We start from the raw sequence: 19,691 nt of genomic DNA, 5'->3' as shown, positions 1-19,691 counted from the left end.
CGGATACATGGTAAGGAGAAGGAAGGCAAAGCTGTTTGGATTCTAAAAGCCAGCCTGGGTTTCCGTTTGGCTAAGGGGGTCGGGAGGCTGGCGTGTGCTGGCGTGTCGGAGATCTGAGCATTTCAGGGGAAAATGGAGGAGATTCCCCCCTTTCTGCTTTTGGGGAGATGTGGTTGCAGGACGCTTGATGCATTAAGTTCACAATCACTTCTGGGCCCCCAGAAAACAGAGGCGTGGCACCTGCGGATTTCCAGGTCAGACGTGATCCACAGACCGGCGCTGGTGCTGCCTGGCGAGGAGCGGCCCAGGCCACGTGCGGTTCTGCGCCTGGACGACGTCCGAGGGCAGCTGGGGGCCCCCCCGGGCACCCCGGCCTCCCCATCACCTCACGCCTCCCTTCGCTGGCTCTGAGTAATTAAACACAACGGGTTTAATCTTAGAAATGTTATTTGTTCAAGCCTTAACTCTGAGGCGATATTTTCAAAGGCTCAAGGTCGCTGAAGTGTAGTTAACCTGCCTTGACACCTATTTACATTTTTAGATCTGGGCCGACAAATCTGTAGCAAATACTCGTTTTAAGTCAGTCAAGGTCGTAGTTATCTAAAAGGGAAGCCTTTCTCCCCTGCTCTTCCCACTTCAAGCAAGGTTGTCCGTGTTGGCAGACGCTTCTCTGGACTGAAGTACAATCTTAAGCACCCCCCCCCACTGGCTGACTGAATGGACCCCCTCTTGGCCAGGGGAATATCCCAAAACTAAACTGCCTGCCGGGAGGAGGGAGGTCAGACAGGCCTCATCATGCCCTGCTCCCTTCTTGAGGACATCCTTAGTAACCCATTAACAGGCCTAAGGGTGTGCAAGACACACCTGCAGGTCCTCGATTTACACAAGTCTATATCCAGTAGCTTGTCTCTGATAAACAGCTTCTTACGTTAAAACATTGCAATCCTTTAGACAAAGCTTCTTTAAGCAATTATAAGACCCCCCCCCAGATTTTTTTTTTGAGACAGAGTCTCACTCTGTTGCCCAGGCTAGAGTGCAGTGGCGTCAGCCTAGCTCACAGCAACCTCAAACTCCTGGGCTCAAGCAATCCTGCCTCAGCCTCCCGCCAAGTAGCTGGGACTACAGGCATGCACTACCATGCGTGGCTAATTTTTTCTATATATATTAGTTAACCAATTAATTTCTTTCTATTTATAGTAGAGACGGGGTCTCGCTCTTGCTCAGGCTGGTTTTGAACTCCTGACCTTGAGTGATCCACCCGCCTCAGCCTCCCAGAGTACCAGGATTGCAGGCGTGAGCCACCACACCCGGCCAAGCCAAAGAATTTTTAAACTCACTTATAACCTGTAAGCCCCCTTCCTTTGAGATGGCCCACCTTTTCAGGCCAAACCAATGTATGCCTCCCACGTATTGATTTATGACTTTACCCGTAACCCCTGTCTCCCTGAAATGCATGAAACCAAACTGCAACCCAGCCACAGGGAGTCCACTGCTCAAGGCTTCTTGGGCGTGGCTCCGGGTCATGGTGCTCAAATTTGGCTCAGAGTAAATCTCTTTATTTTTTTATTTTTATTTATTTATTTTTGAGACAGAGTCTAACATTGCAATCCTTTAGACAAATCTTCTTTAAGCTATTATAAGACCCCCCCCCAAATTTTTTTTTTGAGACAGAGTCTAACTTTGGTGCCCAGGCTAGAGTGCCATGGTGTCAGCCTAGCTCACAGCAACCTCAAACTCCTGGGCTCAAGCGATCCTCCTGCCTCAGCCTCCCAAGTAGCTGGGACTACAGGCATGCACCACCATGCCTGGCTAATTTTTTTCTCTCTATATATTTTTTAGTTGGCCAATTAATTTCTTTCTATTTTTAGTAGAGACGGGGTCTCACTCTTGGTCAGGCTGGTTTTGAACTCTTGACCTTGAGTGATCCGCCTGCCTTGGCCTCCCAGAGTGCTAGGATTACAGGCGTGAGCCCCTGCACCTGGCCTAAATCTCTTTAAAATTACAGAATTTGGCTTCTTTTCTGTTGACATTTCTACTGCAGTGCATCTGTGTGTGTTTGTCAGCAGAGAGCACAGGGCTGTGGGTCAATTTTTATCTTTTTGGTAACTGTGGACTCCCATGCGGCTGAGAGAAGGAATTGAGAGGGGCTCTGTGCCGCCGTGCCAAGTACAGCAGACACCTCAGCCGGGCACTGACCTGGAGACGGCAAACCCCGCCGTGCCCTGCTGCACCCACGCACCCTCCCCCACCCTCCGCCCGGCGCCCTGCTGCTCTCGGGGCCAGACTTGGCCATCGCAAGCGTGTTACAGAAACAGAACAGCACGCCGAGTGACCACCTCGGATTGTCGTTTATCGCTCAGCACGGTGCTCTGGAGAGTCTCCCCTTGGGAACAGGAACGTCCTTCCTACGCCTGCCCACACCGGATTCTAGACCCTCGAAACGTGCTGATCTCACAGGCTCCGGGCTGGAGAGCAGGGACTCGCCTCGGGGTGGACCCGGCCCACGGCTGACCCTGGACTTCGTGCTTTTGAGTTGACGCTGGATGAGCTGAGACTTGGGGCCGCTGGGATGGAACGACTGTGTTCTGTAGGTGAGACGGACATGCATTTTGGGGGACGGGGGCAGAAAGCTGTGTTTGAGTGTGTCCCCTCCAAAATCCCTGTGTTGAAAGCCAATGGACGGCGAGACAGCGTTGACAGGCGGGGCCTTTGATACGCGATTAGGCCACAGGGCACCTCCATCAAGGTGAGAACCCAGCCCTCCCAAGGCGGCTTCCTGCAGCCTGGGCCCCTCTTCCCGCCTCCCACCCCGTGGGACGAGGGACGCAGGACGCAGCAGGAAGGGCCCGCCAGGCGACACCACCCCACCCGACCCTTGGACCTCCCGGCCTCCAGAACTGTGAAAAAAAGCATCTTGTTCTGTAGAAACGACCCAGTCTGTGGCATTTTTGTCAGAGCAGCACAAACGACCAGACAAGCTCCAAGTCTGCAGACAGAAAGAAACCCGGGGAGCTGGCCACCACCACCCGCCAGGCTGCCTCCCTCTCGCCTCCTCTCAGAGCCTTCCTGCATGCGCCTCCCACGCACGCCGGGCCCTGTGTGCCTCTGGTGGACCGCGGGAAGGATGTCTGGCCAGCTTCCTGCAAGCAGTCCTCCCTGCTTACTTCCTCAGGCTCAGCCACAGCACGGGCATCCTCTCTGCGGCTCTTCCCAAACGACCCTAAATACACACCTCGCCCGGTTCTCTAGTTGAATTTATTCAAAAAACATTCCTGGCCGGGCGCGCTGACTCACGCCTGAAATCCTAACACTCTGGGAGGCCGAGGCAGGAGGATCACTCAAGCTCTAGAGTTCAAAACAGCCTGAGCAAGAGCGAGACCCCATCTCTACTAAAAACAGAAAGAAATTAATCGGCCAACTAAAAATATACAGAAAAAATTAGCCAGGCCTGGTGGTGCATGCCTGTAGTCCCAGCTACTCGGGAGACTGAGGCAGCAGGATTGCTTGAGCTCAGGAGTTTGAGGTTGCTGTGAGCTAGGCTGACGCCACAGCACTCACTCTAGCCTGGGCAACAGAGTGAGACTCTGTCTCAAAAAAAAAAAAAAAAAAAAAAAAAAAAGAGTTCCTAAGACAACACATACATCAGTTTCATCACCTAAAAGGAAACAAAGACAATAGGAAACCTCCACCCCATGGGCAGCACAGCTTGGGGGTGGGCACAGCCCCGACTCCCGCTGTGCTGGATAAACTGGCAGTTGCCTGTCTCGCCTCCACTTCTGCGTGTTTTCACGTGTCCTTTGCTGTAGCAAAGCACGTATGTGAACATGGGTTCCACAACTAAATAAAGCAATGTGTTGGCCCACAGGGCACCCGGCTAGTGACTGTGCTTATGTGGGTCACAGCTACATATATTTTGTTGATTTTGAGATTAAAATTACTGTAGTTTTTATCAGAAAGGACAGAACATTGTCTTTAGGGAGATAGATAGATAGATAGATAGATAGATAGATAGATAGATAGATAGATAGAAGGATTACATATACATGAGGATCTTGAATAGTTTTAGTTAGAAGAGTTTGGCGTGGTAGCAAAACAAAACCCCGCACATAAATTTTGACATATTGAAAGAAAAGCTGACGAAGCTTTTAAAACAGATTTCAGGCAGGGCGCGGTGGCTCACGCCTGTAATCCTAGCTCTCTGGGAGGCCTAGGAGGGCAGATTGCTCGAGGTCAGGAGTTCGAAACCAGCCTGAGCAAGAGCGAGACCCTGTCTCTACTATAAATAGAAATTAATTGGACAACTAATATATATAGAAAAAATTAGCCGGGCATGGTGGCGCATGCCTGTAGTCCCAGCTACTCGGGAGGCCGAGGCAGGAGGATTACTTGAGCCCAGGAGTTTGAGGTTGCTGTGAGCAAGGCTGACGCCACGGCACTCACCATAGCCTGGGCACCAAAGTGAGACTCTGTCTCAAAAAAAAAAAAGCACGTTTATAGGTGGAAATAATCCACGGCCTGACCCTGAGGGAAGCCAGCACTGCTAGTTGTGAAGACACGTTTGCTGAGCTCTGAAGGGGGGTCAGCCCCCAGCGAAGCCCCACGCGGCCCTTGCTGTCTGTGCAAAGGGAGCTCCCTTGCACCCTGGTGTGGCCGTGTCGACCGTGTCCTCACGGAAGCTCGGAACTCGCTCTCTGCAGAAATCCACACGCTGCCATTAGGCACAAGTCAAGCCGTCTTTTCCCTGGACTGTACAAACATCCCAGAGGATGGCAAGGCCCGGTCTAGGCGGGGTGTGGGCTGAGGGGAGGCCCAGTGCAGGGATGGGGGGAGGAGGCCCAGTGCAGGGATGGGACTGGAGGGGGCGAGGCCCAGTGTGGGGATGGGAGGGGAGGGGGGAAGTCCAGTGCAGGGATGGGAAGGGGAGGCACAGTGTGGGGATGGGAGGGGAATGGGAGAGGAGGGGGGAGGTCCAGTGCAGGGATGGGAGGGGGGAGGCCCAGTGTGGAGATGGGAGGGGAGCAGGGAGGCCCAGTGTGGGGATGGGAGAGGATGGGATGGGAGGGGAGGGGGGAGGCCCAGTGCGGGGATGGGAGGGGAGGGGGGGAGGCCCAGTGTGGGAATGGGAGAGGAGGGGGGAGGTCCAGTGCAGGGATGGCAGGGGGGAGGCCCAATGTGGAGATGGGAGGGGAGCGGGGAGGCCCAGTGTGGGGATGGGGGGGGAGGCCCAGTGTGGGGATGGGAGGGGATGGGATGGGAGGGGAGCGGGGAGGCCCAGTGTGGGGATGGGGGGGGAGGCCCAGTGTGGGGATGGGAGAGGATGGGATGGGAGGGGAGGGGGGAGGCCCAGTGCGGGGATGGGAGGGGAGGGGGGGAGGCCCAGTGTGGGAATGGGAGAGGAGGGGGGAGGTCCAGTGCAGGGATGGGAGGGGGGAGGCCCAGTGTGGAGATGGGAGGGGAGCGGGGAGGCCCAGTGTGGGGATGGGGGGGGAGGCCCAGTGTGGGGATGGGAGGGGATGGGATGGGAGGGGAGCGGGGAGGCCCAGTGTGGGGATGGGGGGGGAGGCCCAGTGTGGGGATGGGAGAGGATGGGATGGGAGGGGAGCGGGGAGGCCCAGTGTGGGGATGGGGGGGGAGGCCCAGTGTGGGGATGGGAGGGGATGGGAGGGGAGGGGAGGGGGGAGGCCCAGTGTGGGGATGGGGGGGACAGAGAGGGGACGGGAGGGGACCCGGAGCTGGGGCGGGTGCTGGGCAGAAAAGCCAGGGTGGGCTCAGGGCATCCACTGATGCAGAGGCAGGTGGAGCGAAGCGTTCCCGTCCACCAGCCACCAGCTCTGGGGACAGAAATGGAGCAAACCAGGGGAGCACCCAACTGCGGGACCCCGAAAAACCGTTGGGGCGTTTCTCAACAACACTGCTCCTGAGGTAGCAAAGACCCTCCGCACCACCACGCTCTCGGCCCCCAGGCTCTGCCCTGGACGGGGACGCTGTGAGGGGCCCCGCGGTGTCCCCCACTCGGTTCCCAGTGGCCACGCTGCAGCCCTGGGTGACACGGCCCCTCCCCCATCACGTGCTCCCCCCCAGCGGCCCGTGCACACTTCCCCAGCGTGCACCCTGCAGTGTCCGCGGGACCGCAGGCCACCGGGGGCCCTGTGGGCGTCCTCCCCGGGGGCGGAACTGGAAGTGACCGGTAGGGCCTCCTACCACGGGTCCTCCTGCCCGACCGCACCCCGCCCCCCCCCGCAGGCCCCCCCATAGCCCCCCGCAGACGCCCCTCCCCGCGCAGACGGTCCCCCTAAGCCCCGCGCGCGCAGGCGCCATGCGTGGCCGCCCCGCCCCCTGCCGGGCTGCGCGGGGAGCGCACGCGGGAGCAGCAGGGGGCCCGCGCCAGCCGGCTGGATCCAGTTTCTGCACAACCTCCCCGAGGACGCCCCGCGTCCGCTGCCTGTGCCGCGCGGGCGCCGAGGGCCCCGGACCCGCGCCCACTGGGGAGCGACAGGGGGGCGGCGGGGCGGGAGGAGGAGGCGGCGGGGCCGGCGGGGCGGGAGGAGGAGGCGGCGGGGCCGGCGGGGCGGGAGGAGGAGGCGGCGGGGCCGGCGGGGCGGGAGGAGGAGGCGGCGGGGCCGGCGGGGCGGGAGGAGGAGGAGGCGGCGGCGGCGGGGCCGGCGGGGCGGGAGGAGGAGGCGGCGGGGCGGGAGGAGGAGGCGGCGGCGGCGGGGCCGGCGGGGCGGGAGGAGGAGGCGGCGGCGGCGGGGCCGGCGGGGCGGGAGGAGGAGGCGGCGGCGGGGCGGGAGGAGGCGGCGGCGGGGCGGGAGGAGGCGGCGGGGCGGGGCGGGAGGAGGAGGCGGCGGCGGGGCGGGAGGAGGAGGCGGCGGCGGGGCGGGAGGAGGCGGCGGCGGCGGCGGGGCCGGCGGGGCGGGAGGAGGAGGCGGCGGCGGCGGGGCTGGCGGGGCGGGAGGAGGCGGCGGCGGGGCGGGAGGAGGAGGCGGCGGCGGGGCGGGAGGAGGCGGCGGCGGGGCCGGCGGGGCGGGAGGAGGAGGCGGCGGGGCCGGCGGGGCGGGAGGAGGAGGAGGAGGCGGCGGCGGCGGGGCGGGAGGAGGAGGAGGCGGCGGGGCCGGCGGGGCGGGAGGGAGGAGGAGGCGGCGGGGCGGGAGGAGGAGGCGGCGGGGCGGGAGGAGGAGGAGGCGGCGGGGCCGGCGGGGCGGGAGGAGGAGGAGGCGGCGGGGCCGGCGGGGCGGGAGGAGGAGGAGGCGGCGGGGCCGGCGGGGCGGGAGGGAGGAGGAGGCGGCGGGGCGGGAGGAGGAGGCGGCGGGGCGGGAGGAGGCGGCGAGGCGAGGCGGGGCGGGGCGGGAGGAGGCGGCGGGGCGGGGCGGGAGGAGGAGGCGGCGGCGGCCGGGCCGGCGGGGCGGGAGGAGGCGGCGGGGCGGGAGGAGGCGGCGAGGCGAGGCGGGGCGAGGCGGGGCGGGAGGAGGCGGCGGGGCGGGGCGGGAGGAGGAGGCGGCGGGGCGAGCCCGCCCCCTAGCGGCCGTGCGCGGTGACGGCCCCGGAGCAGCCGCGCCGCTGCCTGCCCTGCAGCACCGCGTGGCCCAGAGCAGCGCGCCCGCACCCGCGGGGCCAGGCGGTGTCCAGGCGGGGCCGCAGCGCGCCGGCCCTCCCAAGCCCGGCTGTGCAGCCACGCGGGCCCTAGGAACCGAGGCGCACGGGGCTGTCCTCCGGGGGCGCATGGACGTGGAGTGCAGAGTGGCAGGTCGCGTCCTCCCTCCGTGGGGGCCGGCGCCGCGTTCCAGAGTGTCACTGCAGACGGAGCCGCATATCTGCAGGTCACGTCTTTCCGTCATGCCCGAGACGGCGCCCTGCCAGCGAGAAAGAAACACGCACCCTGCCGTGGTGCCGGGGGTCTCCGGCGACAACACGCGCAGTCCACGTGGGGGCTGGGCCCGTGCTGCGGCTCCCCGTAGGGGCCCTCGTCCAAGGAGGGGGCCGGGCCCACAGATCGCGACCCCAGCAGCAGAGGAAGGTGTCCGCTGTCTTCTAAGTCACGTGTCACCGAATGCGGGGTCTGTGTGAATGGCTAAACACACAGGGAAACCGTGATGAAGTCTGGACTGCGTGAGCGCTCAGGACCTGAAGCGCTGATCCTCAGCACAAATGCACAAATCTGTGCGCAGTTACCACATTGCACCACTTTATAGCTATATTCATGTTTACAGCAATACACATAAAACGACACAGAAGTTCGGCTGCAAAACAGTGTATTCCCACTGCAAGAACTTCTCTGAATGTGCATGCATATGTAAGAAAAGGTTCATATTCAGACATTGGCACACAAGGTTTCAAAGTCAAAACAAATCTATTTTGATGCAGGCCTGAGCCCCACCCAGAGAGGCCCACACAGTGCATGGGTGGTGACCTGGCCGCGGTGGGCAGGCCGCCAGCGGGACCTCAGGGCACCTCCACCCCCAGCTGACCGCGGGCAGTGCCTGCCCAGAAAGCCATCTGGCCACCTGGCACCGGCAGAAATCTGCGTTCAGTGCAGTTCAAATCCTGGGCCTGTCCCCGCAGCCGGCATTGGGGACATGGTCACAAAAGACATCCCTGACCCCGGGCAGATGAAACAGGCAAATGGGCTATAATTGCTAGTGTTTCTTGGTGCTGTCACAATAAACTAATCACAAATTATTTATCATGAAACACATAATAACTTCAATATTTACATGGGAAAGTGTCCATATATATATGTACACTTTTTTTTTTTTTTTTTTATCTGAGACAGAGTCTCCCTCTGTTGCCCAGGCTAGAGTGAGTGCCGTGGCGTCAGCCTAGCTCACAGCAACCTCAAACTCCTGACCTCGAGCGATCCTCCTGCCTCGGCCTCCTAGAGTATTAGGATTACAGGTGTGAGCCACCATGCCCAGCCAAGAAAGTGTCCAGATATTTTTAAAGTCCTAAAACATTTTATTATGAAAACAGTGAGAAATGAAATCCCTGCTTAAGGAACCTGGCGCACCTTGAAGTTGCCCAGGGACAGGTGAGGATAAAGACGGCCTCTGTGTTCTACTGAACAGGTGAGCTGCGCTGAGGAGGTGGTGTGATCGAGACCGCCCAGCTGGAGGACCTGCCTCCACCTGCCCGGCTGATATCCGGAGGGGCCTCTCTCTGCTGCCCACGACCTGATTCCTGTCCTTTAACTGGATCAGCTGGTGTCAGTGGGTCTTGGGTGACTGACGGTCAGGCCGGTGTGGGGTCTGCCAATCTGGCAACACGAGACACCCCTGGACAGGGAATCTGTGGCTGGACCTCATTTCTCACTGGAGACCAGGGGTCATGACCAGGGGCGGCCTTGACGCCCGGGGCACTGGTGTCTGGAGGCAGCTGTGGGTCGCAGCGCTGCGGTGCAGTCCTGGCCCGGAGGGGGCAGAGTGCAGGCCGCTGTGGACACCCCACACCGCGTAACCCAAAGCCCTGGCCCAGACGCCCCACTGGCAACCGCTCCAGGCCCAGGGTGGCTCTTTCCCTCCCCTCCCCCACCTGGGTCTCAGGGTGTGGCCGTCGAACCCCGAGGACATGACGTGACCTTTCTGTCCTCTGCGAAATGAAATTCGTCATTTGTGCCGTGAAGTGGCGTCAGTTGAACCATCAGTTGCATCTGGAAACTGACACCCAAAGGCGATGTTTCTCTGTCTTCCACGTGAATGGGTTTTCTTCCTTAAGCAGCTGCTTGTGTTTGTGGGGTTTGAACGTCCACGGCCCCTCCTGCCCTCAGCGTGTGAAGCGCCTGGGGCAGCTGCTCAGAGCCAGGGCTGGCCCCGCCACCCTCCATGTCCTTGGTGTCCCACATCTTTGTTTTTGTTTTTGAGACAGAGTCTCACTCTGTTGCCCAGGCTAGAGTGAGTGCCGTGGCGTCAGCCTAGCTCAAAGCAACCTCAAACTCCTGGGCTCAATCGATCCTTCTGCCTCAGCCTCCCGAGTAGCTGGGACTACAGGCATGCACCACCATGCCCGGCTAATTTTTTCTATATGTTTTTTAGTTGTCCAGCTGATTTCTTGCTATTCTTAGTAGGGATGGGGTCTCGCTCTTGCTCTGGCTGGTCTTGAATTCCTGAGCTCAAGCGATCCTCCTGCCTTGGCCTCCCTGAGTGCTAGGATGACAAGCGTGAGCCACCGTGCCGGGCCCTAACGTAATGAATTATAAATGTTTTGGGCATGCTGTGAGGCACTTCAGATTATTTCCAGATTAGGGAAAACACTCTGCCAGTTTGAGGTGAACAACCTTGACAAGACGTCCAGGAGTTTTCTGCTCCTGGTAAATAAATCACATACCTCGTGTGTGTGTGTGTGTGTGTGTGTGTGTGTGTGTGTGTGTGCGTGCGTGTGTGTGTATGTGTATATGTGTCTATGTGTGTGTCTTGTGTCTCTGTGTGTGTCTCTGTGTGCCTGCATGTGTATATGTGTGTGTGTCTGTGTATGTGTCTATGTGTGTCTGTGTCTATGTCTGTGTGTGTCTATGTGTATGTCTGTGTGTGTGTGTGTGTGTGTGTGTGTGTTTTAAAATCATGCTAAGAAGCTTCTCACTTCCTAACCATGTCATTAAACCCACCCATCACTCGCTTCCTGACCGTGCCTGGGAAGAACACGCCAGCATTTCTGGGCCCAAAATGCAAACCTGGACCTACCGATACAGAAGTTGATAGTTTCGTGAGTGCCTAGGGACAGTGCTATCGTATTCTTTCTATCCTCAGGAATTTGAGGGTATCTCTGGGGTCTGAAATACGGCCAGTTTTCTGGACTGTCGCATGTGTATTTGAAAGGTTTATTTTGTGCCAGTGTTGGAGGTTGATGGATAGCTACAGAACTTGGCTCAGGGCTCTGTCTTCACGGATTGCTTTGTCCACCTGCTCTATCTTGGACTAGGAGATAAGCATTTTGTTCCCGATTATGATTTCCATACAAATCCTGTAGTTTCTGATTTGTTAGAGTTATCGCTGTGCTACTGGTGCTCAAACAGCTTTCGTGCCCTCGCTGTGAATTTCAGACACTGTGAGGTTTCTTCCTCTCCCAGGGTGTCCCTGGAGGCTGTGTTGGCAGGTACCAAAGTTGCAGCCTGTGTTCCTCCTTGTGTGTTTGTCCAGCGTGTCTCTTGTATGGAGTGTGTAGTTGGAGTTTTCCTCATGAGCCAGTCTGAAAGTTTTCTATTAACAGGTGAGTTAAGTTGTGTGCATGTAATGTGACCAATACATCTATCTTCGGCTCTGCCAGGTAAATGTGTGTCGTGTGCACCTGTGTGTGCATGAGTAGTTCCATATGCTGTTCATTTTATTTGCTCTGTCTTTGTCTTACACATCCTTTGGAATTTAGGCAGGTATACCTTGGCTCTACTTGTCGCCTTTATATTATAATCTTCACGTGACCCCCTGAGATGCCCCCACACCATTTTGGTGACCTTCTGGTTCTCTACTGTGAGCAACATTAACATTAGCTCGTGATCTCTTTCCCCCTCCTCCTCTCCTGCAGGGATTTAAGGGGGACACCGTGGTGGCAATACAGGACCCACTGCCCCCCTGGTCACAGAGTCGGAGCCTGGAGCCACTACACGCCGCACTGGGCCCTCAGCCTGGCTGGGGCGCCTTGCCCGCTCCCCCTACGGAGTCCGGCCCACCGCAGACGTCCCAGCGGGTCCTCCCTGCAACCCCGTCCCCAGGGACCCGCTGCTCCCGGCTACACGGAGAGCAGCCCGGCAGTCTGCATGAGCCACAGAGGCCCCCCAAACCCTGTCCTGTCCTCTCACTGCCCACGGGCACTGGGCTCTATTCTCCAACCGGCTGTAAACTGGAGCCTTGTGGGTGTAGCCACAGCTCGAGTCCAGCTCAGCGCGAGGGACACATGTGCCCCAAGGGTGTCTGACAGCTGATCAGACACCCCCGGAAGAGGCAGCGGCACTCGGACTCACTCTCACAACTGCCTGCCGGTGTACAGCGTCCCTCTGCAGTCTGTGCCAACAAACAAAACGCTGTGTTTCCCGCTAGAGAACAGGAACGGGTTCCTCCTCCTGGCCGAGGGCAAGTCCCGAGCTCCTCACTGCGCGGGGACCACGGGCTGTCTGACACGCCCTCCGCAAGGCGGACTCCCGGGGGAGCACTGCCATTCCCTCCTTCTCCTTCACACCCAGAAAACGTCCAGACTGCACAGGGGACGAGGACGGCTCAAGAAGTGGTGGGAGAACTTATCGCAGAAGCTTCACTGCAGGAAAACACTGCGTTTCACGAAGCAGGTGTGTCTCTTTACCCCAGGAAGAGAAGCCAAGATAAATATTAAACACGCATCACTCAGCCCCGCCTAGATACCTGAGGGAAGAGAAACCACACTGGATTTGGGGTCCTTCGAAGCATGGAGAAATCTGACCTTGCAGCTCAGATACATTTCATGGTCTACTTAATTTCATAAAGACAAGATTGCATTTCAGAAGGTACAGATGGTAACAAGAAAACGAGTGGATACTTTGTCAAACGGGTAACTGAAAAATCTGTCTAGCTAAGTATGGAGATAGAATTTTAAACCAGCTAAAATAAGACCACTAATACAATCCTATGGGGGGAAAAACACATTTGATAACAATTGCAATCATAATTTGCATAGTTTATATGCTTTCTATTTTTTAAAGCACTCCTAAGCATTTTTTTTTTTTTTTTTTTTTTTTTTTTTGGAGACAGAGTCTCACTCTGTTGCCCAGGCTAGAGTGAGTGCCGTGGCGTCAGCCTAGCTCACAGCAACCTCAAACTCCTGGGCTTAAGCAATCCTCCTGCCTCAGCCTCCTGAGTAGCTGGGACTACAGGCATGCGCCACCATGCCTGGCTAATTTTTTGTATATATATTTTTAGTTGGTCAATTAATTTCTTTCTATTTTTAGTAGAGACAGGGTCTTGCTCAAGCTGGTTTTGAACTCCTGAACTCAAACAATCCACCCGCCTCGGCCTCCCAGAGAGCTAGGATTACAGGCGTGAGCCACCGCACCCGCCGGCGACTAATTTTTTGTATATATATTTTTAGTTGGTCAATTAGTTTCTTTTTATTTTTAGTAGAGATGGGGTCTCACTCAGGCTGGTTTTGAACTCCTGACCTTGAGCGATCCACCCGCCTCAGCCTCCCAGAGTGCCACATTCATTTTCATTGAAACATAAAAACAGTCCAGGCTAATCCTAGCTCTCTAGGAGGCCGAGGCGGGAGGATCGCTCAAGGTCAGCAGTTCAAAACCAGCCTGAGCAAGAGTGAGAGCCTGTCTCTACTAAAAATAGAAAGAAATTAATTGGCCAACTAAAAATATATAGAAAAAATTAGCCGGGCATGGTCGCGCATGCCTGTAGTCCCAGGTACTGGGGAGGCTGAGGCAGAAGGATTGCTTGAGCCCAGGAGTCTGAGGTTGCTGTGAGCTAGGCTGACGCCACGGCACTCACTGTAGCCTGGGCGACACAGGGAGACTCTGTCTTAATTCTTAATACAAAGAAACCAGTCCGGGCAATTAGAACAGTCCGTCCAGGAGCCGTGGGTCAGAGCGGGGGGGGGGGGGAATCCTTCCATGCCCCTTCTCCAGTGAGGCCTGGAGGGCAGAGCCCTGTGCCTGCCCCAGCCCGGTCCCACCTGCCTGTGACAGGTCCCCACACACTTGGCAGCGACAAGCAGGGGCAGAACACCGGCCGTGCTTCCAATATTAACTAGAAACACACCAGCCCGTCCCCAGGTGTCTGTGAGTCCGTGTGCACTGAACATGTTGGTTGGCTCAAATAAACCAGGGACGCCTGCCAGCTTCCCGGATGATATGCACAGCCCAGGATAAAAGATGCTGAGAACTCAGGGAAGGCTAAAAATGAGAAGTTAATCATTTATAACCACGCTGCCAGTGCCATTTCCACAAACAACATGTTCACCTTTGGAGAATGTCTCGTTCAGGACTCATAAAGCCGCAAAGACAAGATTAACACAGTAAAGTACTTCTCTAGGCGCCCTGCCTTTCTGCAATGTAGCTTGCTGTTGACATGTGCTCAGGGCAGTTTTCTGCAACAGTCAACGGCCCGCGAGGAAAAAGCAATGAACCTCCAGAGAAAATCACACGCACTTTGGGAACTACACAAGAACCAGAAGCTGCCGAATTCCAGAATCAACCGAAGTACTAAAGAACGTCTTCCGTGGGCTGGTCGTCAGCACTCAGCACATACAACTCTGTGCCCCAGCTCACAGCCACAGCTCCCCGACCTCCTCCACGGAGCGTGGTGGCCACGCTCCACGCCAGACACCCTGCAGATCATCAGAAAGCCAATTTCCTTCCCAGCACCGGTTTCCTGTCTTCCCATTTCGCTTTTCCCAAAATACATTTTCAGCTCGAGCTAATTGCGTCTGCAAACCCGTAGGTGAGACTCTCACGTCCTTTCTCCGGGCTGGGCCAGGTCTCTCCTCTTCCTCGAGCCCTTTCCGACCCCCAGACCCACAGCCTGCCCTCAGGCCCCTCCCAGGGCCCCACAAAATCACACACTTTCCAAGGCTTCTGACCCACAAAACAGCAACTCCGAGGCTCCGGCGGGCACGGCAGATGTTATGTACCCGTCTCTCTCCTTGAACCTCGAGCCCAGGTCAAGGATGGTATTTTACTTGTGCTTTTTATACACAAAGCTTTGTCCGGCACCTGAGCAGTGGGATGCTCAGAGGTTTACTGGGGAAAAATCGTTGGCATCTTTAAAAACACTATTATCCAATCGGGACCGACCGCGCGTTCTAAAAGGAAGCGCGTGCACAGACCACACTCTAAAGCTACACGTGCTCACCTGGACGCTGGCCAGGCCGCGGGGCCACCTGCCTGGGGCTCTGCCCCACCTCTGTTTAACAAGGACATTGCTCCTTGTCACAAGTCCATCTGCAGCATCTCTCTGGCTCCTGTTTCGAGATGACAGGCATTCGGAAAACGATGAGCAAATTGTTCCGGGTCGACACTTCCTGGCCTGACCCGCCAGAGCCAGAACCAGAACTCGGGGTCTGCCCACCCTGCGCGGGGAGGGGCGGCCACCAGCTCCTGTTGGATCCGGCTCTGCCTTTCGACAGAAAGCACCACAGGGCAGACGGAGCACCGGGGTCCGGAGAGCCAGACGAGCTCTAAACTCACCCCAGTAAAACGCACTGTGTGTGCACGTGTGTGACCGTGTGCACACCCGTGTGCGTGTGTCGTTCTCGCCTACAGAATACCGTGAACTCCACATTCCTGCAGCGTGGGCTGTGCCCAGGAGTGAGTCCTCATCCTACTCTCAGGCCTGCTCCCTGGGCACCGCCTGTGCCTGGGGCGACTGGCTCCTCCCTCCAGGTCCCAGCGGGTCACACGGCTGACCAGGCTCTGTCCCTTCTGTTACAGCTGGCACCTGCTGGGACCTTCCGGCCCCGCCTGGGGCCCCCGCCAACCTCCAGATGAGTCACGTGAGGCAGCCTCACTAGGCCCTGGGAGGAGGGAGCCCCAGAGGCCACAGTGAGCCGGCTCCGGCGATGCCCCCTCCTGCCACCTGTGAACGCAGCAGAGCCACGCCGAACTGCAGGGGAACTGCAGGGGCGAACCGCAGCAGGAACCTGTGAACTACCGTGTTTCCCCGAAAACAAGACCTACCCATAAAATAAGCCCTAGCAGGATTTCTAAGCATGTGCACAATAGAAGCCCCTTAAAAGCTTGACCCTGAAAATAAGACCTGGTGATGGGCGTGGCTACACAGCGCATCTGCACAACCCATGCATTTCATCGAGGAGCAGGAAAGAAGACGAGCAGCCCTTCTCATCCGCCCCATCGTGACAGCTACTATCCCAGAGGTGACCGGAAAGGTTCGGGCAGCCCCACCAACAAGGTCGGCTCCCCCGTCAGGTCCCAGCTATCCTGTGCGTGCTGCAAACTGAGGCTTTGAGGGGAAAATAGCACATCCCCTGAAAATAAGCCCTCTAGGGTGTCTTCTTGAGGAAAAATAAATATAAGACCCTGTCTTATTTTCGGGGAAACATGGTAGAATAAAATCTTAAGCCCCCCAGTTGACTAAAGGGACCTCCTCTTGGCTAAGGGGACCCCAGAAATACCCTGAAGCTGAGTAGCTGGCCAGGAGAGGGAGGCCAGACACCGGGTCACACCCCTCCCTCCTTGGAGACGTGCTCCGTGACTCGTTGGCAGGACTGAGGCAAAGACTGAGGCAAAGCTCAAACCACCCCACAACAGGTCATGAGTTACTCAGAACATTGCAAGTCTTTAGACAAAGCTTCATGTCTTTAACCACTTACAAATCAAAGAATCTCTAAGCCCCTATAACCTGTAAGCCCGACTTCCAGGAGAGCCGGCAGTGGGGGCGGGGCGGGTCTGCGCTCCCTGCTCACAGCACGTGGTTCACAAGGACGACCCACGTGTCCCCCATGGACGGATGGATAAGCCAAGCTCGAGGTGCGTGTGCAGCGGGGGTGACTCAGCCGTGCGGGGGAAGGACGTCCTGACACTTGGCGCCCTGAGGAATCGTGCTGAGTGACAGGAGCCGACAGGGCAGGACAAACGCTGCCGACTCCACTCGCACGAGGTCCCAGCAAGACGGGGGAGGCCGGACGGACTTCCCAGCTCAGAGCCTTTCGGCAGATTGTCCTGCTACCCGCTGGAGTCCAGGCTGGGAGGGAGTGAGGCTGCCTGAGAGGGCTTTGTGAGCAAAGTCACCCCGGGGTGTCCAGGACTCTCGGACCAGAGAGGCTGTACCAGTCGGGGGAAGAAACCAGCGGCGACATCCCTAAGAGCTGCACCCACTGAGCGGCGGCTCGTCTGAGGCCCTCAGAGTGGCGCTGGCCGGCTGGCAGGGCCACCCTCGGTGCAGAGCGCCCTCAGGACGTGCCCAGATGGCATGCACAGCAAGGGACAGAGTGACAGAGCCAGAACTCGAGCCCAGGCCCTCTGCCCCACAGCCGGGCGCGGTGGATCCTGACGTGTTACCCAGCCGAGGTTAGTTCACAAGCGACCCAGAGCAGCCAGGCCAGCGCTGAGGGTCTCAGACGTACACGGCAGGCCGACCCCATCCGTCCTCACACCTGCTGCTTGGAGCTCGCCGGGGCTGTGGGGAAAGCCCCCGGCGCTGACCAGGGCCCGAGAGTGACGGGCAGTTAATGTGCAGCCCGGCTGGGCAGGGAAAGGCGAGACAACCTCCCAGCGCAGGCGCCCATGGAGGCCAGGCGTCCGCGCCCACTCCCAGCTCCGTCCCTACCGCCTACCCTGGGCGGCGTCTGCCCACCCCGCCCGCTCCCGCAGGAAGCAGTGTCCCCGTCCTCATGGGGTTTCCCACGCGTGTGCGTGAGGCCCGGCACGCAGGAAGCAGTGAGTAGGAATGAGGACAGCCGGTCACTGGAGATTCACATGACACGGAGAGGCTCCCTGCAGACTTCGGCGGCTCACTCGCCAGCAGAAACCAGGTTCCTACGCCTGCAAAACTAAGCTCGGGGCCGGTGGCTCACGCCTGTAATCCTAGCACTCTGGGAGGCCGAGGTGGGCGGATTGCTTGAGGTCAGGAGTTACAAACCAACCTGAGCAAGAGTGAGACCCCCGTCTCTACTATAGATAGAAAGAAATTAACTGGCCAACTAATACATATAGAAAAAATTAGCCGGGCATGGTGGCGCATGCCTGTAGTCCCAGCTACTCGGGAGGCTGAGGCAGGAGGATTGCTTGAGCCCAGGAGTTTGAGGTTGCTGTGAGCTGGGCTGATGCTACAGCACTCACTCTAGCCTGGGCAACAAAGCGAGACTCTGTCTTGAAAAAAAAAAAATAAATAAATAAACTAAGTTCGGTCCCCGCAGACACGCACCCACCCACCCATGCAGCCGGCTCCAGGGGCTGGCCCGGGTCTCCCAGCGCAAGGATCTCTATGAGAGGTTGGGGCTCAGAACCCGCCAGCAGACACGCAGCGGCCAGGGCAGACGCACGGACGCCGTGTTCTGAAGCCGGTGCCGTGGCCACGGCGGTTCCCACCCGCAGACACAGCCCTTGGCTCGGGGGAGAGACTGGGACGGGGTGGACTTCGGCCGGGAAGGCCTCCACACAACGAGCCCCAGCGGTCCGGGCCACTGGTCGCAAACAGCAGCTCAGACCAAGGCCAAGGAAGGCTCCAGACACAGGGTGGGGGACAGTTACCCCAGTCCCGCCCCGGACCAGCACCCTCAGCGTTAAGCCACACCTTCCCGGTGCCCCAGACAAATGTCGCTTTTAGAGTCAGTTTGGGGAAAATGGCAACACATAATTAAATGCAGGCAAAGCTAAGACTGAGGACCCAGCCCCATCCTTCAGGCAGGAAGCACAGGCAGAGCCGGGAGGGAGGGCCCGCTGCACTCTGAGAAGGGACTCACCCCCACGAGCTTAAGCGCAGGGACTCTCACTACCGTGAGCCTAAGTCTGTCCTCCCAGGCCCCGTGCTGATTTGGGGACCTGCGAAAGTTTCACTGTGTGAATACAACCAAACAATACCTCTTTTGTTTTCAAAAAATGAAGCCAAACCTACAAACACTTCCCCTGCAGGTGTGCCATGTTTTATTCAAAACCCAAAGCAACACTCTCATGATCTCTAATCAGAACCAACCTCATTTTAAAATACGTATCTAAATACGGGAAGCCAAATAAATGGCCCAGACGTCTTGAGACAGGTTGTCTCACCGTAGACCTCAGGTGGGGATAGGTCTGTGAACCCAGTTGCACCCCACGCCCCAGCACGCTGCCTTGGGGCCACGCACGCAATGGGTCCCCAAGATCTCAGCCACGGACCGGAGGGCGAAGGTCAAAGGTCAGTAGGTGCCACCTTCAGGACCAAGTAAGGCTCGCAGCACCAGGCACCTACCTGCGGGCGTGGCCGCCCCCTCTTGCGTGTCTTGAACAAGCCTGATGACATCAGAGACGACGATTTGATGATCCGTTTCATCCTTTTTGGCCTCGTTGGACCGTTGTGAAGAAGCATGATTGTTGCTTCTGGTTTTCTTGCACAGAATAAATCTCCAGCAGTCAAACATGAGGCTGCAACAGAGAAAGTAGATTTTAAGAGGAAGGTGAGGTCACACTGCAAAAGGACTCAAGAATTATCTCTTTGAACAAAACCAAAATAACTAGATACAGCCGTTAGTATTTATTCTGAAATTGATGTATGATGTTTGAAATTAAATTCATTCTTCACCAACATATTTCTGTTGTATCAATGTTCAGTTAAGCAACTTTCTTTTAGAATATGGAAACAGAGCAAAGGATTGTATAAGCAAAACGTATCATTCTGCTGCTTAAGAAAAAAATTTAAAAAAATCTAGATTTTCCCCTTGACATTTAGACTCTTGTTTCAAGGACATGAAAGTTCCTGGTTCTCCGGGTTTCAACGTCTCGCTGAGCTGGCAAACGGTCAGAACCGGTGCCGGCAGCTTATTCAGGTTACTTAAAAACATTCTAAATCCCGTAAGTAAAGACTGTCCTCCTGGGTCCCAGAACAAACATGAAAGTATTATTCCTCTAGCGAAAATTTGGCAAAGAAATTTAAATGAAGTTTTTTTGGAAGCAATCTTGAATTTAAAGAGAAAACTAGTAACTACATGTCAAATAGAGACCGTCTGAAACCATTTGCTGGGCAAACCCTGCGCCTTCACTAAGTAATTACTGACTGTATCTCTTTGTACTTGGCCTTTTAGCA

General features: G+C 57.2%; 1 protein-coding gene across 5 annotated transcripts in view; it reads right to left on the bottom strand.

The window, feature by feature from the left end:
• The window catches only part of MCF2L (MCF.2 cell line derived transforming sequence like), a 108,555-nt gene extending 89,499 nt beyond the window's left edge, over positions 1-19,056 (bottom strand). For 2 of the 5 annotated variants that reach the window (XR_002225104.2, XM_020290510.2), the window contains exon 1: positions 18,861-19,055. Coding sequence is in view for 3 of the 5 variants with exons in the window: in XM_020290510.2 (XP_020146099.2) it covers positions 18,861-19,029 (169 nt within the window). In the remaining 2 variants the exon portion in view is untranslated. Of the gene's footprint in view, positions 1-14,807; positions 15,304-18,860 lie in introns of those variants that run through there. The other 3 variants (XM_020290517.2, XM_020290518.2, XM_020290519.2) reach the window with 3 other exon arrangements.
• Positions 19,057-19,691: the final 635 nt, after the last annotated feature.

This window comes from Microcebus murinus, chromosome 13 (assembly GCF_040939455.1).
Source record: "Microcebus murinus isolate Inina chromosome 13, M.murinus_Inina_mat1.0, whole genome shotgun sequence".
In the NCBI taxonomy this organism is placed as follows: Eukaryota; Metazoa; Chordata; class Mammalia; order Primates; family Cheirogaleidae; genus Microcebus; species Microcebus murinus.
Note: the sequence above shows the minus strand (reverse complement) of the source record. Positions and strands in the feature narration are given on the sequence as shown.